Genomic DNA, 24,142 nt, shown 5'->3' on the forward strand with positions numbered 1-24,142 from the left:
GTTCTGTCCCAGGCAGGTGGCACTTGAGGGGCTCTTGGTGACACAAGGAGCTGGTGGCACTTGAGGAGCTGGTGGCACTTGAGGAGCTCTTGGTGGCACTCAAGGATCTGGTGGCACTTGAGGGCTCTTGGTGACACGAAGAACTGGTGGCACTTGAGGAGCTCTTGGTGGCACTCGAGAAGCTGGTGGCACTCAAGTTTCCACAGGTCTCTCCAGTGATGTCACTGCCCCATTAACATCACAGTGGTGACATCACTGTCCACAAAGCAGCCTTGGGATGTCCTCGATGGCTTTTTGGCACTGTTCAGCCACTGCGCGGCTGCCGGGGCCACCCACCAGGGCCACCATGGTCACCGCAGGGACTCAAGAGGAGGTTGTGGATGTCCCCAAGTGTCCTCAGCAGGTGATCCTTGGCAAGGCGGGTGCTGGCCCCCCACAGCCACTCAAACTTGACCACTTTGTCCATCAAGGCCTGGAGGACATCAGGGGATGCCTCGTTTGTCCCCTTCAGGATGGCCTCGATGTCCCTGAGCTGCCACTTGATGTTCCAGTAGAACAAGGTGGCTCTGTCACACGTGGCCACCAAGCGCTGCAGCAGCCCCAGGGCCACCTCTGCCCAATGTCCCCTCCTGGTGTCTGGCATAGTCTCTCCCATAGCCTCATTGGTGGCTGCCACCACCTGGGCACCGTGCGTGGCCATTTCCAAGGTCACCTCTTCCTTATCCAGGGCCACCATCAGCTGCTGGTTCATGACCACCTTCTCACGGAGCTTGGTGGCCTCCCTGGCCAGCCAGTCCCAGCTGTCCACGACCCTGGCCACCAACTCCTGCCAGGCGCTGGCCGCGGTCCTCACATTGGCCCGGGTGGTCCTGGGGGTGGCCCAGAATGCAACCAGGGCCCGGCCCAGGGAGGGGACACCACAGTGGTCCAGGGAGGTGACACAGCTCTGGTTAAGGATTGCACGGAGGCTCTGGGTGAATCTCCTCAGGTCCTCATGCAGGGAGTTTGGGGACTTGTGTAGGAACTTGCCCCTGTGTGGCCCAGTCAGGGTGGCCACCACCTCACCCAGGGTGGCCCCCACGGCCACCAGCACCTGTAGCTGTGGAGGGGAAAGGACAGGTGACAGGGACCTGGTGGCACTTGCGGCCTCCTGCAGTGGCCCCTGTGCCCCCGAGGGGTCCCCTTTGCCCCTCCATCCCCTTGTCAGTGTCTTGTCCCTACTGCCACCCCCCACCAGCCCCCCTGCCCCCCCAGTGTAGTCTCTGTCCCCCACCGCTCCCCCATGTTGCACCTCTTGTGGTTCCATGCTCACTGCTAACACCTTGGGGACACCTTGGGGAGGCTCCGGGGGTCGAAGGAGCCTTGGGATGTCCTCGAGGGCTCTTTGGCACCGCTCAGCCACTTCACAGGCACTAAGGCTGACAGGACCATCAGTAAAACAGAAGTCGATGATGTCCTGAAGTGTCCCCCGCAGGTGATCCTTGACCAGGCGGTGGTTGGCCTCCCACAGCCGCTCAGCCACGGCCACCTTGGCCACCAAGTCTTTGGGGACATCAGGGGATGCCTCATTTGTCCCTTCCAGAGCGGGCTTGGTATCCCAGAGCAGGGGCTGCAGCTCCCGGGGGAACGCGGTGGCTTCGTCACACGCGGCCACCAAGCGCTCCAGCAGCCCCAGGGCCACCTCCACCTGCTGTCTCACCATGGTGGCCCTTGTTGCCTCGCTGGCAGCAACCCTGGCCTCCCTCCTCACCTCGGCCTCCTCCTCCCCATCCAGCGCCTGACCCACCTCCACCATGTTTTCCTGAGTTGTCCCATAACGGGCAGCCTCGTCCTGCAGCTCCCTGGCCCAGGTGGTGGCAGAGGCCGCCCTGTCGGCTGCCACAGTGACCACCTCCCTGCAGGTGTTGTGGAGCTTGATGGCTGCCCTGGCCAGCTGGGCCCACCTGTCCACAAGCACAGATACCAACCGGTAGGACTCAATGGCTGCCGTTGTCACACAGTCCCAGGTAGACCCTGGGGTGCTCTTGTAGGTGGCCAGGGCTCGGCTCAGGGCGGTGACAGGGTCACCATCATTGGAGGTGACATTGCAGTGCCACCAGGTGCCCTCAACGCAGTACAGGGTGGTCCAGAGATCCCTGGTGAAATCCTCCAGGTCCCAGTACAGGCTCGCTGCAGACCCGAGCAGCAGCATCTCGTCCAGCGAGGGCATGTTGGCCAGCAGCTCACCCAGGATGGCTACCACGGTGACCTGTGGCTGCAGCAGGGCCGGGGACAGCTGGGGAGGGGACAGGGGAGGTGTTAGAGACCTGGTGGCACTTACGGCTCCTGGGGTGGCCTCCTGCCCCGAGGGGTCATTTTGCCCCTTCCCTGGAGGGCTCTGCTGCCCGTCTGTCCCTCCATTGTTCCCGCTGCCACTTCCCTCGTAGCCTCTGCCACCCCCTGCCCCCACTGCTGAACCCTCTGCCACCCCCCCGCCAGCCCCCGTATCCTCTCCGCTCCCTCACTGTCCCCTTTCACCACCCCACGTTTCCCCTCCTCTCCCCCTCCCGTCGCACCTCTTGGGGCTCCATGCTCACTGGGGACACCTTCAGGGCGCTCCGCTGCCGAAGGAGCCCCGGAACCCGCTCCGGTCCCGGCCCAGAACAGGCCCCGGGATCGGCGCCGAGAAATGGCGGCGCCGCCTCAGGAGGGGCCGGAAAGAGGCGGGGCGATGTGACGTCACCGGCCCTCACGCCGCCGCAGTACCGCCCTTATACATGGAAAGCTCCAGGACTTGGGCGCTTTGGTTGAATCCCAGGGGATTTAGGCTCAGCAGAACGGGATTTAGGCTCCATCCCCAGGGGATTTAGGCTCCATCCCGCCATTTCCAGACGGATTCCGCTGTTCCCGGCTCCATTTATGAAGGAACGCGGAGCGCTCTGAGGAGCCCACAAGAGTTGCCCTCAACAGAAATCGCCGCGCTGCTTCTCTCGCGAGACAGACCTCTGGCGAGAAGCGCCAAATGCGGAGCAGACCAATCAGAAGCGGCGCCTTGCAGAAGTATTGGCGGAAGTTCCCCTGGTGGCGGCCGCTTCCGGTAGAAAGGCGGTGCATTGTGGGCATTGTGGTCTCGGTGGCGCCCAGCGGCGGCGGAGCGGGGCTGAGGCCGCGGGGGGGGGGGGCGGGGCGGGAATCTGGGGGCGCTGAGGGAGCCCCGGGATCCTCCCCGGCAGCGGGGAACGGGCGACAGCGACCGCGGTCAGCACCAGGAACGGGGGGGGGGGGGGGGGCGATGAGGAGGGCTCGGGGAGGTCCCGGGGGGTTGGGGTGATCCTGAGGGAGAATTGGGGTCCTGAGGGGGACTGGGTTCCTGAGGGGTTGTGAGGGATTCTGGGGGGGATTTTTGGGAGTCCTGAGGGGGAATGGGGGGAGGGTTGAGAGGGGATGTAGGTGGGTTTGGGGTCCTGAGGGGATTTGGGGGGTTTTGGAGGGTTCTGAGGGGAAATGGGGGTTCTTGAGTGGGTGTGAGGGGTCGTGAGGGGATGTGAGGGATCCTGAGGAGTTTTAGGGGGAACTGGGGGTCCTGAGGGAGATTGTAGGGTCCTGACAGAGAATTGGGGTCATGAGGGGATCTGGGGTGGGGTTTGGGGGGTCCTTGACTGGATTTGTGAGTTCATTACTGAATTTGGGGGGGGTCTGGGCTGATTTTGGGGGAGTTTGGGGTGTCCTGACTGGATTTGAGGCAATTTGCGGGGTATTTGGGGTCATTTTGGGGTCCTTGACTGCATTTGGGGTAATTTGGGGGGTTTGGGATCCTTGACTGGATTTTGAGGTATTCTCGGGTAATTTTGGGGTCCTTGACTGGAATCAGGGGGGATTTGGGGTAATTTTGGGGTTCCTGTTGGGATTTTAGGGTATTTTCATGTAATTTTGGGGTAATTTTAGCTCACTGACCAAATTTTAGGGTCATTTTGGGGTCCCTGCCCTGATTTTGGGACTCCTGACTGAATTTTGGCGTATTTTTGTGTCATTTTGGGAACCCTGAGTGGAATTTGAGCTTTTTGAGGTATTTTTGTGATATTGGGGTAATTTCATGGTCCCTCATGACCGGAGTTTGGGGGATTTGGGGTAATTTTATGGTCTCTCCCTGGAGTTTTGGGTGACTTTGGGTAATTTCCTAGTCCCTGACTGGAGTTTGGGGGACTTGGGGATAATTTTGAGGTCCCTGACTGACGTTTTGGGGTATTTGGGGTAATTTCACTGTCCCTGACCAGAGTTTGGGGTAATTTTGGGGTAATTTCATGGTCCCTGACTGGAGTTTGGGGAATTTGGGGTGATTTTGGGGTCCCTGACCAGTTTTTGCGGGATTTGGGGTGATTTTGGGGTCCCTGCTGTTGCGGGGTGTTGCAGCTGGACTCATCGTGCCCAGGGAGGGCGCAGCTGCCGGCGCCGCGCAGGGGAACAAAGGAGAAGGGTCCTGGTTCCAGAAAGCTCCAGAATCCATTCCTGACCCCCGGGCAGGAGGGGCAGGATGGGGATGAAGGACCAGGCAAAGGCAGGGCAGGGGGTTTTTATAGGGGATCCCTGGAGGGAGTTGGGGTTCGGGGCGAGGGAGGAGTTCTCAGCTACCCAAGGAGGGTGAGACCAAATTCCTGTCCCTTAGGAACAGGGGCGCTCCACAACTCCCCCGTTTTTAAACTGATCAATGCATGCTGAATAACTTAAAATAAGTGGATTCTGGGGAACATGACTTTGTCATGGTTTGATGCTGGCATAATGCCAGTGCCCCCATGAAAATATATTCTCCCCAGTGTCTGCTGTGAGATGGGACCAGAAATACAGCAAAGAGGCTCCAGCTTAGAAATGAATTAAAAAAAAACTTTATTAACCTACAACTGTATGTAAAAAGGAACACACACATAACTCAGAATGAAAATCTTCCAAAACATTCCTCCTCCTCCTACCAATTTCCACCACAGCTGGGTGTGACTGGGAGGGATCGCAGGGAGCCCCGAGGGGCTGGAAGGAGATCGGCGATGGCAAAGCGGGGCTCGCCATGAGCTCGGTTGTGCTGGGCACAGCCTGGGAGGGCTCTGGCTGAGTCCTGCCGGGGCTGCCAAGGGACTGCGAGAGGCTTTGGGGGTCCTGGGGCGCTGGGGGCAACTGGGAGGGGGCTGTGGGATGATGAGGGGGACAGGAGGGGCTTTGGTGGCTCCTGGGCAGGACAAAAAGGGATCGGGGGAGGTTTCAGGGGGTCCTGGCTGCGCTGGGGGCCACAGGGAGGGCGCTGGGAGGGGCTCGGGGTGTCGGTGAGAGGTTTTGGGGGTGCTGAGCCCTGCGGACCCCCCAGTGATGCCGCCGGACGCCGCCCGCAGCAAGATGCTGACGGGCATCGGGGGCTTCGTCTTGGGCTTGGTCTTCCTGGCGCTGGGGCTCGGCTTCTCCCTGCGCAAGAAGGTCAGGGCGGGTGCCGGGGGTGGCGTCCCCGCCGTGGCGGAGCGTGTGCGCTCCCGCCGGGGCCCCCAGCCCGGTGTCACCCCCTTTTCTCTGCCCACAGAGCTCCTGAGCCGGCGGCGGCCGCAGCCCCTCCCCGTGGGCTCGGGCCCGGCCAGGACCCCCCGCTCCGTCCCCGCTCCGCTGATTTTGGGGGGGGGAGGGGGGTTTGTGTCTCCCCCAGCCCTGCTGTCACTCTCAAGCGAACTTGCTAATGCTTGATATGAAGTTCAGAGTTATATACTAGCACAGTACAGAATATGGAAAATATGAAAGCTACGACGTAAGGCATCATTCTCATGGTCTTGATCACCACATGGCCATGGTTGCATTGTGGTCATGTCTTGGTCACAATTATCTCATGCTCGTGGTCATCTCATGGTCACAGTCCTGGCATGGTCACATTCATGGTCATCTGACTGTAATGGTTATCTTATGATCATGGTTGTGTCATGGTCACGGTCATCTCATGATTGTCTCATGCTCAGTTCATGGCCAAATCATTTCATGGCCATCTCATGGCTGTGGTTGTTTCATGGTCATGGCCAAGTCATGGTCACAGCCATTTCCTGACCATCATTTTTTGATGGTCATGGTCATCTCATGGTCATATCACAGTCACCTCATGATCACACATGGCCTCAGTGTGTTGTTGTCATCTCTCGCTCACAATCATCTCATGCTCGTGGTCATTTCACAGTCATGGTTATATCGTTGTAACGAGCATCCTGTGGTCCTGGTCATTTCATGATCATGGTCATCTCATAGTCAGGGTCATCTCATAGCCATATCATGATCATTTCCTGATCACCATCATTTCATGGTCATGATCATATGGTCATGTTCACGGTCATGGTCATAGTTCTGTCAAGTTCATACAATGGTCATGGTCATCATATGGTCACGGTCATCTCAAGGTCATTGTTGTGTCATGGTCATTGCATGGTCATGGTCATTTCATGATCATCTTGTGGCCATCTCATGGTCACTATCATGTCATGGTCTTGATCCTGTCATGGTTGTGGTTATCTCACAGTCATGGTCATCACATGGTCATGGTCATCTCAGAATCACCTCATGGTCACAATGGTCTTGTGGCCATGGTTGTGTTGTGGTCATCTCATGGTCATCTCTTGGTCACAATCATCTCATGCTCATGGTTGTCTCATTTTTATGGTCATCTCATGGTCATTATCATATCATGGCCATGGTCATCTCTTGCTCATCTCATGTTCTTTATGACCCCATGGCCATGGTTAAGTCACGGTCACCTCATGACTTGCTCACCTTATGGCTGTGTCATGGTCATGAAATGCTCAGAGTCATGAAATGGTCATGGTCATCTCGTGGTTAACTCATGGCCACAGTCATGTTATGGTCAGCTCATGGCCACAGTCACGTCATGGTCATGGTCATAGTCATGTCATGGTCATGGGCATTTCCTAAGCACCATCATCTCATGTTCATGGTCACCTCCTGATCACAATCATCTCATGCTCACGGTCCTCTCATGGTCATGATCTCATGCTCATGGATTTGTTATGGTCATCTGATGGTCATGATGATGGTCATCTCAAGATCGTCTCATGATCAACTCATGTCCACAATCATCATGGCCATCTCATGGTCATGCGTAGCAATGGGGAACAAAGACACATGGACCTCCTTGCTTGCTCCAAAGAAGATCATTTATTGTAACCAACCAAGTCTTTTTATACTTGAAAACTTAACCCAAACTTAACCAAACTTAACCGAAATAAGCACACATTGGCTGCCTGCCACTGCAGTGTTGCTGTTGATGCATCCCTTTACCCAATCAGCTCTCTGATCATGTGGTGTCTACATGTCCCCCCAGCCAATCCCTGCCTCACACACAAGGTGACCACCAACCCATTCTCTGGCTATCTGACCCGCAGCTGAACCTTCCCAGAATGCCTTTAGGTGAACAGAAGTGAACAGGATTGAACAAAGGTGGAAAAGGTCCTTATTCTGTGAGGCTTTTCCTATTTCCCACAGTTATGGTCATCACCATCATCTTATGGTCATGGTCATCTCATGGTCATCTCACAGTCACCTCATGGTCACAGTTGTCTCACAGCCATGGTTGCGTCATGATCGTTTCATGGTCATGATCACCACATAGCCATGGTGTGAGACGATTGTGGCCATCTCATGGTCACCTCTTGGTCCAATCGTGTCATGGTCACCTCAAGGCCTTCATAATTTTATGGCCATGGTGGTGTCATGGTCATCTTATGGTCATCCCATTGTCATGATCATCTTATGGTCATCTCATGGTCATGGCCATCTCATAGTGATGGTCATGGTCATTTCCTGATCACCATCATCTCATGCTCAGGATCATGTCACTGTAATGGTCATCTCATAATCATGTCATTGTCACTTCATGGTCATCTCATGGCCACGATCACATCAGGGTCACCTCAAGGCCACAGCTGTGCCATGGCCAACCCACAGTCATCTCTTGGTCCAAATCATCTCATGATCAGGGTTGTGGTTGTGTCATGGTCATGGTCATCTCAGGGTTGTGTCACTCATGGTCATTCTCACAGCCATCTCATGCTCGTGTCATGGCCATGGTCATGGCCAGGGAACCTCTCTGAGATCCTGAGCCCTGATTTTGGGACACTCAAGGACCTCTGGGGACAACAAGGACTGGCCTGACCCCTCCCCCCATCCCACTGCCCCTCCAGGAACCTGATGCAGCCAAACCCTCCTGGGGACACCTCAGACATGGGACATAGCAGGAAATGAATCCCAGGGGATGGAGCCGGGTGTGGCTGGCAAGTCCCCATCCTGCTCCTGGTGTCCCAGTCCAGCTCCTGATGTCCCCATCCCAGCTCCTGGTGGTCCCATGCTGCTCCTGGCTTCCCCTATCCCAGCTCCTGGTGTCCTCATTCCTGCTCCCAGTGTCTCCATCTCTGTCCCAGTGACCCCATTCCCATTCCTGGCTCCCAGAGATGAACTGCCAGACACTGGAGGAGGGAACCCGGATTTATCGCCCCAAGCAGGATTTATTGCCCAAAGCAGGATCATTTCACACCAGAAGTGAAGAATTATGAATATTTGTGGTTCTTGCCTTTAAAACATTGGAAAATGGGAAACTGATCTGTCAGCAAAAGCTATGGGGTGAGTGGGAGCAGTGGGATGAGCTCTGCTGGCAGATCTCACCTTTCCCAGGAAGAGGGAAGGGGCCAGATCCAGCTCCGTGGATCGCTCAGGCAGTGATTCCTGCCATGATGAGAGAGGGTCACGGTGTAACCCTGTCCCTGTCCCCATTCCACAGGATGGACCTGGCTGGAGCCCATGGAGAACAGGAGCTGCTCCAGAATCCCACATGATCCCACCCCAATCCTGCTGCAATCCTGCTCCATCCATCCCACCCGATCCCACTCCATCCATTCTGCCCCTGCCCTGCTCCATCCATCCACCCCCATTCCGCCCCATCCATCCTGCCCCAATCCTTCTCTGGAACCCCAACCTGATCCTGCTCCATTCCATCCCACCTGATTCTTGTCTGGAATCCAGCCCTGATCCCACTCCATCCCTCTCACACCAATCCTGCTCCATCCATCCCTCATGATCCCACTCCAGAATCCAGCCCCAGTCCCACTCTACAATTCCACCTGATCCCACTTTGGATCTTGCTCTGATCCAGAATCCCTCCCTGATCCCAGTCCATCCATCCTGCCCCGATCCCTCTCTGGAATCCTACCCTGATCCTGCTCCATACCTGTTGTCTAGATGCTGGTTCCCATGTCCCTTCCTGCAGAAAGAGAAGATCCGTGAGATTCCAGCACGGATCACACACCAGGATTAACCCCAGGATCCATCCTGGGATCCGCACAGAGGGGATCCAGAGCTGGATCCGCCATTGAAACTCACCGGCTGCCGGTATCCATTCCTGTCCCTCCTCCCTGTGGAAACAAAGTGGGATCAGCGTTGGTGGCACAGGATTCCCAGAACAGTGCTGGGTGGATCCATGTCCCTTCCCGACCCCCATCCTGTGTGTTACCGGATTGGAGCTTCCAGACACCGAATCCGATGAGGACAATGAGGATGAGGATGGCAGTGATGATGGATACAGCGACCACCATGGTGAGATTCCCGCCAGATGTCGGCTCTGGGAAACGCGGGATAGTGAGGAAGGGGATGGGGATCCCCATTTGGGAATTCCAAATTCCCAATCCCCACATTCCCAGCCTCACCCCAAGTGAAGATCCCGGGCTCCGGCATTCCGGGATGCTCCACCCTGCACCGGTACTGCTCCCGCTCCTCCGGCAGCGCCTCGATCCTGGCCCAGGTGTGGAAGGTGCCGTCGCTGTTGGGAACGACCCCGCCCCACTCCGTCTCCTGATCCAAGGTTTCACCCCCCTTCATCCAGCTGACTGCGATGGTGTTGGGGTAGAATCCGTACGCGTGGCAGGACAGGATCAGCGTCCCGTGTTCCTCTCTTCCGGACACGTGGATATCAGGGGACTCTGGAATGGGATAACGGTGAGGGACATCCATGGAATTCCCATTGGAATGGGACTGGGGTGAGCTCTACCCATGGAATTCCTACTGGAATGAGATGGAGATGCGATCTGCCCTTGAAATTCCATGGGAATGGGATGGAGAGGAGATCTACCCTTGGAATTCCCACAGGAATTCCCATGTTCCCAAGTTCTATATTCTCAAATCCCTCAGAGGAATTCCGCTCCCACCTTTGCGCTCCAGCTCCTTCTGCCCGTATCCAACATATTTCCGGAGCGATTCCGGGCATTCGTGCTTCAGGTAATTCAGGTGCCTCTCAGCCTCGGTCCCTTCCTGTTCCCAGCGCCTCCTGGTGATCTCAGCAGCGCTGTCAGCCGGCACGAATCTCCCGGATCCCAGGTCAAAGGAGATGAAATCCCGCCCATTGTAGCCAATCTGGTGCGACCCACGGATGGTCCCATCAGACAGGAGGTCACAGCCAGAAAGCCACTGTATGGTGTGGAGACCTGGGGGAATTGTACCCACAGAGACCCATGGAATTGTGTCCCAGCCCCACAGAGCCCCATTCCAGCCCTATGGAGCCCCAGAGTCTGATGGAAACCCACAGAGCCTCATTCCAGTCCCTTGGAGCCCCATGGATCCACATCCTAACCCCATGGATCCCAACCCAGCCCCACAGATCCCATCCCAGCTCCATGGATTGATTCCCAACCCATGGATCATGAGATATTCTATCCCAGTCTAATGAACTCTCATTTCACCCCCTTGGAGCCATGTAAGTCCCCACCTGAAACCTATAGATCCCATTCCAGCCCCATGGATCCCCATCCCAACCCTATGGATCCCAACCCAGCCTCACAGATCCCATTCCAGTCCCATTGATCCCATCCCAGCTCCACAGATCCATATCCCAGCCCATGGATCACAAAATATCCCATCCCAACCTAATGGATCCCCATTTTCAGCCCCTTGGAGCCCTGTGAATCCACATCTGAGATCTATAGATCCCATTCCAGCCCCATGGATCCCAACCTGTCCCCACAGATCCCATCTCAGCCCCATGGATCACAAGCTATCCCATCCCAGCCCCACAGATCCCATCCCAGCCCCATGGATCCCCATCTCAGCCCCACAGGTCCCCCCACTCACCCCCACTCTGGTTATATCGCTCCCGCAGTATCTCCAGGCCCCTGGCAGCCACGTGCTGGTTCCCCACACCGATCTGGGTCCCCCTCTCCCAATATTCTGGCTCGGCTCCATTCTTTATCCACTCCGTCAGCGGCTCCACCCGGCCCCGCCTGCTGTCGTAGCGCTCAAAGGGGATCCCATCCACGAACCCCATCTGCATGTACTGGGGGATCCCCGGGCTGGGCTCTGACACCCCCACATCCAGGAAACGCAGGGAGTGGAGAACTGGGGGGACACGGAGATTTGGGGGGGTTGAGGGGATCATGGATCAATGAAAGGGGAACTGGGAGAGCTGGGAAGGGGTTTGGGGATCCTGGGGCCAAGGAAAGGGTGTGCAGGGTGAGAGAGGTGGGATGGACAGGAAAGGGCCTGCAGGGGGTCCTGGTGTCCAGGAATGGGGGCTCGGGGGGTCCCAGGGTTATGGGAGGGGAGGGGGGGGTGCAGGGACTGGGAGAGTGGGATGGGGGTTCCAGGGGATCCCTGTGCCAAGGAAAGGGGGTCCAGGGATCCCCAGTACCAAGGAATGAGGGGTCAGAAGGTGGAGAGAGCTGGGAATGGAAGGCTCAGGGGTCCTTGATGCAGAGGAAAGGGGAGTTGGGAGCTGAGAAAAGCAGGAATGGGTGTCCAGGGGGTCTCAGGGTCAAGGAAAAGGGGGGACTGGGGAAGGCGGGATGGATGAGAAAGGGGGTGCAGAGGGGGATTGGTACTGGATAAGGGAGTGCAGGGGGGTCCCAGTGCCCAGAAGTGAAAATTCAGGACCCCAAGGAACCCCCCGCCAGCAGGACACACGGGTGAAGAAATGGGGGGACGCAGAGATTGGGGGGTCTGAGAGCATCCAAGGGTCGGGAAGCAGAACCGGGAGAGCCGGGAAGGGTCCAAGGTCCAATGAAGGGACTGGGAGAGGCGGGATGGGGGATCCAGGGGTCCCCGGTGCCCACCAAAGGGGGTCCAGGGGTCCCCGGTGTTGAGGGCAGTGGGGTCTGGGAGCTGGGAAAGGCAGGAATGGGGGTTCAGGGGGTCCCTGGGTCATGGAAAGGGGGATCTGAGGCTGGGAGAGGCGGGCGGATCCCGGGGACGCAGCTCGGGAGACAGAAAAATGAGACGGGGAAAAGGGGAATTCCAGGGAATTCATCTGGATCCCACTGGATCCTCGCTGAGACCCCCTGGGACCCCTAGGACCCTCTGGGACCCCTGGAACCCCTTCCAGGAAGCGCCGGGAATAGAGAACTGGGAGGACGCAGAGATTTGGGAGATCTGGGGGTGCAAAAGCCGAAGAAAAAGGCGGGTCTGGGGTCTGGGAAGGCCGGGATGGCCGGGAATGGGGGTGCAGGGGGTCCCGGAGCACTGATGGGGGTGCGGGGAGATCCCAGTCCCGGATCAGGGGTGCAGGGGGGTCCTTGCACCTGGACATGGAGATTCAGGGATGTCTCAGTGCCCAGGAATGGGGGTTCAGGGGGGTTCCCCCGTCGTTATTCGGGGTTCAAAGGGATCCTGATCCAAAGGAATGGGAGATGCGGTGGGTCCCGGGGCCACATAAAGGGGTGCAGGGGGATTTCCCTGCCCAGGAATGGAAGTTCAGGTGATTCTTTTCCCAGAATTCGGGGTTCAGGTGGGTCTCAGAAAAAGGAGTTTCACGGGGTTCCGGTGCTGGGGAAGGGGGCACAGAGGGGTCCCCGTGCCCAGAAATGGGCGCTCAAGGGGTGCCCGTGCTCAGGAATGGGGGCTCAGTAGATTCTGATGCCCGAGAATAGGGGTTCAGGAGGGTTTCCCTGCCCAGGAATGGGGTTCAGGGCAGTCCCGGTGCCAGATGAGGGGGTACAGGGGGGTCCCGGTTTGGGGGAGGGGATAGAGGACCCAAAATGGGGCTATGGGGGGTTCCCGCGCCCGGTAATAGAAGTTAAGGAGGGTCCCGGTGCCCGGAAATGGAAGTTCAGGGGGTTCCCGGTTTCGGGGTTCCCACTCACCTTTGGTCGCGACCCCCGGGTCCCCCAGGAGCCCCCAGAGCAGCCCCAGACCCAGCGCTGGAGCCATGGCGCTGCTCGGCTGCGGCCCCGCCCCAGCCATGGCCAGGCTCCCTGAGCCGCATCCGGCCCTGCCATTAGTCCCGCTTTTTACTGCCCGCCAATGGCAGCCCGATCTGTCAGTGACGTCACCGGTCACCGGGCAGATCCCGGTCTCGCAGGTTGGGACGCGGAAGCGAAAGGGACCGAGGAGGGCGGGGCGGGGACGGGGGAATTGCAGAGAATCCCTCTGGATCCCTCTGGATCCCGCTGCGACCGCCCTGGAGCCCTCTGAGAACCACCTGGGAACCCCTGGGACCCCCTTAAGGAAGCGCCTAGAGGGGAGAACTGGGGGGATCCGGAAATTTGGGACATCTGGGGGTGCAAAGGTGAAGGAAAAGGGCGGGTCTGGGGTCTGGGAAGGGCGGGAGGCCCGGGGAGGGGTGCGGGGGGTCCCAGAACACGTGAAGGGGATCCAGGAGGGGTCCCAGTCCCGGATAAGGGGGTGCAGGGGCGTCCCCCTGCCCAGGAACGGAGGTTCGGGGGGTCCTTGTGCCCAGGAATGGGGGGTGAGGGCAATGGGGGTTCCAGGGGGTCCCTATGCCCAGGAAAGGGGGTGCACGGGCCCCCGGTGTTGAGGAAGGTGATGGGTGGGGGCTGGGGAAGGCAGGAGGGGGGGTCCAGGAAAAGGGGGTGCGGGGGGGCATTGGGGCTGGATAAGGGGGTGCAGGGGGATCCCCGGGCTGGATGAGGGGAAGCAGGGGGATCCCGGTGATGGATAAGGGGGTGCAGGGGGGCCCTGTGCTGGATAAGTGTTTCATTCTTGTTGTTATTAATATTTCTCAAGTCCCATACTGTAGCAAGCTGTTTTTTCTGCAGCACAGTTCTTCATGTGTCTTCTCAGGGGCTCCTCCTGGGCTCTCGACCCACCCCTTTTATCCCAGCTATCTTTACGAGCCACAGCTGCTGCCCAACCAAGGACTTCGCAGCTGTGACTCATTTAGAATAGCTAGGACCCACTTATCTAATACATAGGACTCTCACTACATTTCAGTTGTTGTATTCTTATTGCTGTTATAACAATATATATATTCAGGCCCCCACAGATAAGGGGGTGCAGGGGGGTCCCTGTGCCTGAGAATGGAGGCTTTGGGAGGGTTCCAGTCCCGGATGTGGGGGTGAACAGGGGTCCTGGTGTTGAATAAGGGCATGCAATGGGGTCCTGGTACCCTGGAATGGGAGTTCAGGGGGAGTCCCTTCCTGGGAATCAGGGTTTGGGGGGGTCCCGGTGCTAGATAAGGGCCTGGCTGGGATCCAGTGCAGGGGGTCCTCGTTCACAGGAATGGGGGACTCAGGGGGGTCCTGATCCTGTTCAGGGTGTGAAAAACAAAATTAAAAGTTTAATAATAAGAGTAATAGTAATAGTAATAGTAATAGTAGTAATAATAATAATAAGAAGAATAATAACAATAACAATAATAATAATAGTACAGAAAAGGACGATATTCCCCCCCCCTCCCATGCGCTGGAGTGCTCTTGGCCAACAGCCAAAGAACACAGGGGTGTACACAGACAATGTTATCTTTATACTGTTACATTGCTGAGATATATGCACATTCATGTGTTTCATGCATTATTCAAAAATTCTTGTGAACTTTCTGATGTTTTGGGAAGTTCTTTCTTTGACTTCTTCACACTCCAGCTTATCTACACAACATCCTGTGTGTCAGGTCAATATATTTTATTTCTTTTTGTGTCTCCATCCTGCTGTTTCACATCCTCTGATAAGGATTCAGTATGGCCTCCCTAATTTTAACATGGTATTGTCTAATTGTCCTCTGGTGCTCTGCTTTGTGTCACGGTTATCTTATTACTTGGACAGGCTGGTCAGTGGATGGCCTTACACTGTTTTTAGTTACACAAAAGCCTTTTTCACATCTTATGTTTTGCTAAGTCCTATTGAATCATGATTTTAAAGGGTTAGGATTTTAGCTGAGTGTTAGAACCAATTAATATTGAAGTTAGATACACCAATGTTAGGTTAATGATTATTGGATGCTTAAGCTAAAGCTAAATGATATATTATGAGCTCATTTGTAGAAAGAAGTGGAGCAAGTGAACCATTATAGGAACATATTGAAACCAGCAGAACAATGCCCAGCACCTGGACTCTGTGTCAATCCATCATGAAGCAGGGGGCCTTGGATTGTGCCAGAGGGTCACAGAGACCTGACCAAGACCTTCCTGACTTCATCCCTGGGACCACTGGCCCAATTTGAGACCACTGACCCAATTCAAGAGAAGAATTGCGCACGCGTGGACTACTAACCTCATTTTAATACAACGCAGGGATGGGAGGTGCTGGGGTTATGTATATGTATTATTTTGGCAAATAAATAGAAGGCAAAAATCCTTGTGTGGTGCGGTCATGCATTTTGAGAATGATTCCCCCGTGCTGCCCACCGGTATAATAAACATACAACTTTCTAACTTTTGACTAGTTAGAGAGACTTTGTCCATGATCTTCAGTTTTAATGATTCAGTTAGCAAGCCAGCCAGGAGGAGGCTCTGCTGGGCTGTGAGACCAGCTCAGGTCATGGACTCCCTTGGTGCACCCTGTGGAGAAATGGCTACATGACAGAGGTCACGTAGACATTCGCTTGTTAGCCGACCAGGAGCTGGGAAAGTACCGAACACAGCTAGTTGGAGTTTTTGCACCTGCAAGATAGCGTGTCCTTGGGCCTAGCTGGGTATGATAACAAGTGGACAGAGAGACGTGGGAAATAGAGAATGTAGGCCCAAAGGAATGAGGAAGAGTTGATGGTATAGTTTAACCAATAGTTCGCTTGGCTTACAGAATATTCATAAGCTTATTACTTGCTGTATAAGTGTCTGATGCTCTCTTCAATAAACGGAACTTGCTGTTGACTCATATTGAGCCCCGAGTTTTCCCTGCACCTGACAAATGGCTCATCCCCGACAAAGGCCGCATTCTGCAACAGCACCCCCAGGATATTCCTGGAAGAGTGGGCTCTGCTGCACAGACTGTTCATCCAGCAGCAGACAAGGAGCCCTGAGTACTAAAACTCCAGACAAAACAGTATGTTTAAAAATAAAACAGTTTTAAACAGTGACCGGTAAGGCGTGGTCAGGAGAGGCCCTTTGGTAAGTCGTGGGAGATGTCCCACGTGCAATTTGTGCCTCTGTAGTGTGCTTGCAAGCTGAAGTTGCAGTTGAAATCTGGTTGCCAGCAGAAAGAGTTGTTGAACTGTTGTACTGAGCTCGGGCTTTTGGTGCTGCCATTTGTTTCAGCATAGAGAGCTCAGTTTGCCACCAACTGGGGCTAGCAGTCGTAAGGGCAAATGCTGGTCTAAGGTTGTTATAACTGAGTTGGTGTGTGTGGAAAGAAATACCCCTTTCACAGTGAGTTTGTGTGTGTGGAAAGAAATACCCCTTTCACACTGAGTTTTTGTGTGTGAACTTTCTAGTTTTGGGGAGCAGCATTCGCTGTGACACCTGGTGTTTGAGTATAACCAGTCTTTATAAGGCTTTGTGTTCAGTGTTAACCAATCCTTTGCCTGTGGGACCTGGGAGGCGAGGATCAAACGCTGTAGCACAGTGCCTTTGTGGTCCCTCTCCTTGTGGAGTTTGCAAAGTTGCGACTTTGGATTCATCTGGTGTAGTGTGAGATTTTGCTGACTATTGTGTAAAAGTTACAATTGTAACAAGCTGGTAAATTTTGTTTTGTGTCATCTGTGTTAAGCTGCGTATTAAGCTTGAGCCTGAGTCAAAAGGGTTAAGCCACCCTTTTAGAAGGGTTTTAACTTAAACTGGTGTTTGTGGGCTGTCAGAGCTGTAATAGAGACAGCTTGTTATAAGTTGATTCCCAAGACTTGAGGTACAGGAGAGCTGTGTGGGTTTTTTCCCCTGCATTGTGGTAATTTGATTCTTGGGACTGTATAGCTCTGTGAGATTTTAAGATTTTGTTTGCAACAAGTGCAGCATTTTATGTGGAAAAACTAGTGTGGTGATTTATGTGCATTAAAGCAAATTAAAAGATTTCCAGGAAATCCCCCCCGCCCCCATTTGTGGTGTTTGTGGGCATATCAGATTTTTTGCTGTAACAGGGACAGCCTTTTTATTTATTTTATTTGTGGTTAGACAGATTAAAGGAATCCCTTTACCTTGGCAGTGTGAAAAGTGCATGTTATATGTCTCTATGCAGATATAAAATACTATATGTATTTTGTTGTAGTGATTAATAGGGCAGTATCAACATTTTAACAGTATGGTAAATGTAGTTTTGTAGTTAAAGTAGGAACTATGTATGTGGGATACTTTTTAAAGAAATGAATGAGGTACTTGGACCAGATAGCAGCCACAGGACACCTAAATCTTTCAGAGAAAGAGAATTTACTGCTCTGTTATCAGAAGAAAGGAACTTCTTCCCACCTTGCTCAGCCATGAAGACGCCGCTGAGGATTAGGAGGAAGAAGTTGACACTGACCAGACAAAATCCATTGTTTGAATGGAATTTATGCATCATGTATGAGGTGTATGAATATGTAACAGGCTATTGCTTTTAAGGGTTAATCCTCTGTTAACGGGTGTCCTTTTTCAAGCTTATTTTGCCCAGAAAAGGTACCCCGTCCTCCGTAACTTTCTTCTTATTGTCTCGTATTGTCCTAATCTCAATTGTTCAAATTTTTATTACTCTAATTATATTATTATTTTTATGACAATTTTATTACTATTAAACTTTAAATTATTTTTTTATATGATGGGCGTTTTTCACAATGGAGGCATGGGAGGAAAAATGGATTTAAGGGTCTTCACTTAGTTCTTATGATTCTGGTCTGCGATTTTGGAGTTTTCTGTCAGAAATCGCTCCCTTCCCCCACTCATCCACAGAGCTTTGGGCAGTTTTCCTTTTCTTGCGGTAAATTAAAGCGGTGCACTAATGCCCCTAATTAGGGGTAGGAAAACTGAGGGCTTTCCTCGGAGCCGGAGCCACCGGAGCCGCAGTGCCGGGAAAGCCGTAGCGGGAGGTGCGGACAAGTTTGTTTGTGTTTTCAGCTCAATCCCCTCGGGCCCGGGCCCGTTCCAGGGCTGTTCCTCAGCTCCGGCTCTGCCCTCACGCAGCCCGGGGGGCCCTGAGAGCGCGGGGCGGGTCTGTGCCGTGTGCAGAGCCCGCCCCTGGCTGGGATTGGGCGATGGTGGCGTCAGTCGTGGTTGTGGCGCGCTGATTGGTGGGAGCGGGGCGGAGCAGGGCCCCGGTGGCGGGCTGAGGGCGGCCGTGGCTGGGCAGCGGCGCCATTGTCGGAGGGTGTGTGCGGTCCCGTGAGCGGCGGCAGCGGCCGGAGCGCGGTGAGGCGGCGGCGGAGCTCGGAGGCGGCCGCAGCGCAGGTGGGAGCCGCGCTGGGTTGTGCGGGGTCTCGGGGCTGGCTGCGGGCCTCGGGGGCGGCAGGGGGCTCGGGCGGGTTCGTTGTGCCGTGTGGGGCCCGTGTTGCCGCTGGCGTGAGGGCGCTGCGGGAGCGGCTGCCCGCGGTCTCCTTGCGGCCGCTGCCTCGGCAGGAGCCGCTGGCGGAGCAGCGCTGGCTCGGCCCGGTTGCTGTGGCTGGGACAGAGGGGGCTGCCCCGTGCCCGGCGCTGTGCGGGGAAATTGCCGTGGCCGGAGGTTTCTGTGCGCAGAGGAGACAGAGGAGTCCTGTAAAAGTGACTTTATTGCTGAGCAGAGGGAGAGGCCGTGGGGCATATGCCGTGCGCTCTCTGCCATTGTTGTAGTTCGCAGCCCCTTTTTTATTCTCATTTTCCCGGCCTCATCTCCCTCTCCCTTTGCCCACTGGCTGAGGTACTTGGAAGGTTCAGATCTCCCCATCTGCAAACTGCATGTCCTCGTTAATGTGCATCCCCACTTTTGTAGAACAGCTGATATTCACGGCTCTGTTAAGTCTTTGCTCTTCTGGAAGTTCAGGAATTTAGCGGGTCTTTCTGTGAGCAGCAGTCCATGTTCATTAGTAACATTTATTGAAGCTGGTGATTTCGTCCCTTACTTCCTTATCTGCGAGTCCCTGGCCCCTCGCTCAGCTGCTGAATGAGCTGCACTCTCAAGGTGTGGAGCATGGTAAAAAGATGAGAGTTGCTGTAGCACATCAGAGGAGAAACAGCATTCGTTTAACCCATGGTCTGCCAGGGAGCCACAAAACCGTGTCCCATTCCCATCCTTTCCACGTTTGGACCAATACATGAGCTGCTTTTATGTTTCCGTTGTTGTTTTGTTTTTCACCACGTTTCCTTTGTCATCTCTTTGCCAACAGCAGTTTGAGACATTTAATTTTCCACAAACCCCTATTTTTCTGCTAACAGATGATCTGATCCCATCCCATGGTTAAGTGTTGTGTTCCTCATTTCAGTGGGTTGATCAGCAGGAAGGTCAGGAGCTGGAGCTGTCTGGTTGGTTATTATTGCGAGGGCAGCTTGTAATCTACTGGTGCCATTAAAATGAGAAATGGGTTCTGTGGCTCCTGATATGAATTGGTTCGGGTTCCCCGGGGCTGGTCCATGGTGTTGTAGGATTTGTTCTGCTGGCCGTTCATCTTTTCCCTGTTTTTGGCCGCTCTCTCCAGCCAGGGCTGTGTCAATTGACTGCTTTTGTCTAATTAAATCATCAAATACTTGGATTCCCAACAGATTTCCCTGAATTTTTGGTAGCAAAAAATCCCCACTGCTCTAATCCACCCTATATAACACTGACAGTGGCAGCACATGTTGAAGTGGGCAGCGGGATGATTCCCCCCCCATTTATTTATAGTGAAGTTTTCCCAACATTCTCCATTTGCTGTTTCCCTTTTCAGCTTCACCCGTTTCTGTTGCAGGGTCAGATATCCTCCCCCTGGGCTCTGCCTTGAGCTGTGCAAATTCCATCAGTGCAAGCAGGCAGAGCTTGGGGTGAGGGGCAGAGGGAATCAGCCCAATTCCTGCCCCAGGCAAGAGACCCAGGTGCATTGTCCACACTTTGCCCAGCAGTGTTCATTTGCATTTCTAAAGCTCCACTGCAGGCTGCCTGGATTGAAGCTTCTCTTCCTGCTGCTGGGCAATGTTGATGTTTTGTTGCTGGTCGTTATCTGTGTGGGTATCTTTTGTGCTGTTCCCAGTCTGTTCAGGTGTTAAACTCATCTCCATTGAGTGGTGTAACACCCCTTATATAAAACCTTTAAAATTCCTTTCCCCAAGGCAAAGACAAACCAAGCCTGAGCAGAGAAATAAGGTCTAAAAGAACCAAAATTGCTACATTTTGCAGCAGTGCATTGGCAGGCAGCCCAGAGTGTGGGTGTCCGTGAGCCCCAGAGTGGAATTGTGCCGTGGTGTTCCCCAGCAGCTGTGGCAGTGCAGGCCCAGCCAGCGCTGAAGCTGCAGCAGTGGCAGCAAGGCTTGGCCCCAGTGGCTGGAGATGGCAGAGGAGGGTGGCCAGGATTGCAGAGGATTCCAGGCGAGGATCTGTGGGCAGGCGCAGGGGCTTGGCCCGCTGTGGAGCCCTGGCTGCTGCTGCATTGCCTTCAGGGCAGGCTCAGGGGCGGCCTCCCATCGTCCTGCTGCAGGCGGGAAGTGCAAATCTGCGGGGCTTCAGAGCCCTTGAGGCCAGGCTGAGGGGTCCCCCCGTGTTGAGCTGTGCTGGTGGCTGTTTGTGGCCTCAGGGACACTTGGCATGGGCCCCTTGGCCACCAGTGGTGCTGCTTTGCACTCCTTAGGCAGGAGCCGATGTCCTGGCTGGGTGTTGGCAGCAGCAAAGTGCCAGGGCAGGCTGTGTGCCAGCCCAGCTTGCTGTGGGAGAATGTGCCTTGATATCTGCTCCAGTGGTTGCTGAAGCAGTGAGAATTGCTTTTGCCCCCCTGTTAGGTGCCATGGTGTCAGCAGAAGATACTGAAGCCTTCCTGCTCAGGGCATTTCAGTGCCAGGCTCTCACAAGCACCCACAGCTGGGCGGGTTGAGCTGAGCATGGGGCGGTGACCTGCGCTGTGTCTGATTCCCCTTCCTTAATAACAGCCTGTCTTGTAGCTCTTTTCCCTTCTGCTGTCCTTGCAGAGCCATCCACAAACACATTTTCTCCCTCAGGCCAGGGAATGTCCCATCATCAATCTGTCCCAGCCTGGGTCTGGAGCTCTGTCCCTTGAGTGCAGTCCTGGGTTCCTTGCCAGCCCCTCTCCAGGCTGTTCAAACAGGAGGCTGGGTTGAACCCTTGCCCTGTCCTCAGTTCTAAATCCTCCTGTGCCATTGAACAAGTTTCATACTGTAATAACCGAGCCCTGCTCATCCATTTAGAGGCTCTTTTCGTTGTCAGACCTTTAACTTGATGTCAGACGTGAACTATAGGAGATCCTATATAGAGTTAAACATTTTAGCAAAAGAATTCTTTAGGCAAGACCCTGTTTAACATCCACCTGTAATTCAAATTCTTTTTCCCTGTCTGGAAGGCCCAGGCCAGCCGCCTCAGTTAATCTTCATTTTAACACTTGAAAATTCTGTGTTTCCTCCTGCTGTCCATCCATCCAGTTTGTTGACTGGCAGGATAGGAGTGTTGTAGGGAGACATCCCTGGCTCCAAAAGCCCTGCCTTTAACAGGGACTCAATACCAGGCTGTGAGCCCTTCCTTGCCTGTCTTGGAACAGGGTATTGCTTGTCCTGGTTGCTTTAAAGTAATTTGTAGCGGCTCCATATCTAATTTTCCCTCTTTCTCTGGGGCTGCCCACACTTTGGGGTTCACTTCACTATGGGCCTTGTCAGATTTTGGCAAAAGGTAGAACAGAACTGGCCTCTGTATCCCTTTTGCAGTATTAAAATCCAGCTCACAAATTCCTTCCTAGTTAATTACAATCACAGGAGGAAGAAAAAGCAATTAATTTATTTCTGACCTATCCCCCACAGCTTCTAATAGTGGTTGAAGAAATCATACCTGCTCATCTTTGCCACTCATTCCCTTAAAAATTAAAACATTCCTTTACTATTTTCTCCCTAGGTCTAAGATTCAGAGTGGATTGAGAGGCCCCTGTGTCCATCAGGAAATGCCTGCTCTCAATGCAGACCCACCCTGAATGTTCTCAAGGGCTGCAGTGTGGAGGGTCCCTGGTGTGATGGTAGCTGTGACAGCCCTGGCAATCCATGTCCATCAAGGGGTGGACTTGCTGGTCCTGAGGGTGCTGCTGTCTGTGCTTGCAGTGTCCTTGTGCCCTGCAGCTGGAGCCCTGGTTCCTTGCAAGGGGCTGTTTGGGTGGGCTCTCCCCTGCCGAGGAGGGCAATGCCTCTGCCAGGTGCTTGTGGCCGAGCCCTAGCCCTGGGTGCTGGGGCCTCCTTGGGCCCTGGGGTTGATCCCTCAGGGGCTGTAGGAACTGTGCCCTGGCCTTTGCCTTCAGCTTGGCCTTTTGCTGCTCCCTTCTTGCACTCACCTGCTGTGCCTTTGTGCCCAAGTGCTGCAGGGCCTTCTTCTGCCCCTCCTGCAGCCCTCTCAGTGCATGTGGGTGCTTGTCTTGCTTTACAAGAGAGGTGTCTGCTCGGGAAGGCAGAAAAAGCCTCTCTTGGAATGGAGAATTCAAACCCCCTCCCTTTTCGTTTTTAGACCAGTGTAATCAAAGGGCTCTCAGGCAAAGATATGGAAGTAGGAATATCAGTTCTTTACTAGTGTGTATAATAAAGCAAACAAACACCAACAGCTGCGGCACTGACAGCAAACAGAGCCCGGACCCAGTCCCGGCCTTTGGGCTGCGGCGCTTTGCCCTTGGGTGCAGTTCCGGGCACGGCCGGCAGGGGCGCTGGTGGCTCCCGCGGGGCGGGGCAGCGCATCCCTCCCATGGGAACCTCTCTGAACGGAAATAGAGCAATCCCTTCATCCAACTCTTTCACTTTTTTCCCTTCTCTAGCCTTTCTCCTGTGTTTTGAGAAAGAATTTGGAGAGGGCTGTCTTTTACCTGAGCTCCTAGTGTTTCGATAAGGTCCTTCCTGTGGAGGGAGAGAGTTTCCCTGAACAGCCGGAGCTGTGGTTACCAAGGGGATGTAACTCAGAGCAGGACGGGGTCAGGGGAGGATATCCTGCCGAGGCTCGGTGGGAGTGTGGGCAGGGTCTGCTGCCGGAATCGGCAGAGGGGGATCTTCCCATGGAGCCCGAGGCGGAGCGTGGGTAGCCCCCACATGGCTGATGGCGGCTGATCCGGCAGCTGCCGGCAGAGCAAAGGCAGGTGGGAGAGCCCGGCAGCAGCGGCGGTGCCCAGCGCAGGTGGCACGGGCAGGGCAGCCGGGGATGGGATGGCTGGGACCCCCCCTGGGTGCGGTGAGCGCGGTGACCTTAGAGCAGGCGGCAGGACAGAGCAAGCCCCATCTTCCCCAGCATGGCCGGCAGAGCGGCTGCGGGCCAGGCAGTGGGAGCAGGGCACACAAATTGAGCGACAGCGCCGGGGCAGGTGGAGCTGCCCTGGGCAGTGAGGCCGCACCTGGGATGGAAACCGGGGCAGGCGGAGCTGAGGCGGGCAGCGAGCCGGGACCCGGGACAGGCGCCTCGGCTGCGAACGGAGGGGGCAAGACCTGCAGAGGATCCCACTCTCTGATTGTTTCTCTTGTTCCCTTCCCTTTCATTTCCCTTTGTCTTTTCTTATTTTGTCTTTGGTGTTTCTGATACTTCAAAGATTTTTATTCTCTTGATATCTCCTGTCTAACATATGGCATATTCTTTTTCTTCTAGATTAAATGGGGGTTTTTTACAAATAAACCCAGAACCTAACAAATCTAAACGTCTGCATGGATACTTTGAAATGGTCAACCAGCTAACTCATGACCTCCAAATGTTGTTTTTTTTTTCACCTTTTTATTTCTCCTTTGGCAAATTGAACATCTCTCAGTTACTGGCTTTGCTACTCCAAAAATCCCAATGCACCCATAGTTCCTTAAAAAATGATCACACAAAGCTTGACTACCCAGTGGGTTTTCTGATTCAAGTCTTC

The 24,142-nt window shown here is 54.6% G+C and overlaps 1 protein-coding gene and 1 pseudogene across 1 annotated transcript; both read right to left on the reverse strand.

Annotated features, from left to right (window-relative positions):
- LOC128945551 (uncharacterized) overlaps positions 1-24,142 on the reverse strand; it is a 1,882,792-nt pseudogene that overhangs the window by 565,457 nt on the left and 1,293,193 nt on the right.
- Positions 9,375-11,471, reverse strand: LOC128945499 (class I histocompatibility antigen, F10 alpha chain-like). The gene is made up of 4 exons (XM_054289268.1): positions 11,119-11,471; positions 10,200-10,475; positions 9,702-9,974; positions 9,375-9,616 (listed from the first exon to the last, which is right to left on the reverse strand). The coding sequence occupies exons 1-4, from the start codon at positions 11,420-11,422 to the stop codon at positions 9,375-9,377; spliced, it is 1,095 nt and encodes a 364-aa protein (XP_054145243.1). The 5' UTR covers positions 11,423-11,471.

The sequence above is a fragment of the Melozone crissalis genome, unplaced genomic scaffold, assembly GCF_028551555.1.
Source record: "Melozone crissalis strain CALT ecotype California unplaced genomic scaffold, PUWL_Pcris_2 ptg000066l_1, whole genome shotgun sequence".
In the NCBI taxonomy this organism is placed as follows: Eukaryota; Metazoa; Chordata; class Aves; order Passeriformes; family Passerellidae; genus Melozone; species Melozone crissalis.

Bases quoted from the DNA above. Each gene is read 5' to 3' on its own strand.
- LOC128945499 (XM_054289268.1), bottom strand. From the start codon at position 11,422: ATGATCCCCTCAACCCCCCCAAATCTCCGTGTCCCCCCAGTTCTCCAC. The intron at 9,975-10,199 runs GTGGGAGCGGAA...ATCCCATTCCAG, and splicing joins GAAGGAGCTGGAGCGCAAAG to AGTCCCCTGATATCCACGTG. The intron at 9,617-9,701 runs GTGAGGCTGGGA...CGCGTTTCCCAG, and splicing joins GCCCGGGATCTTCACTTGGG to AGCCGACATCTGGCGGGAAT.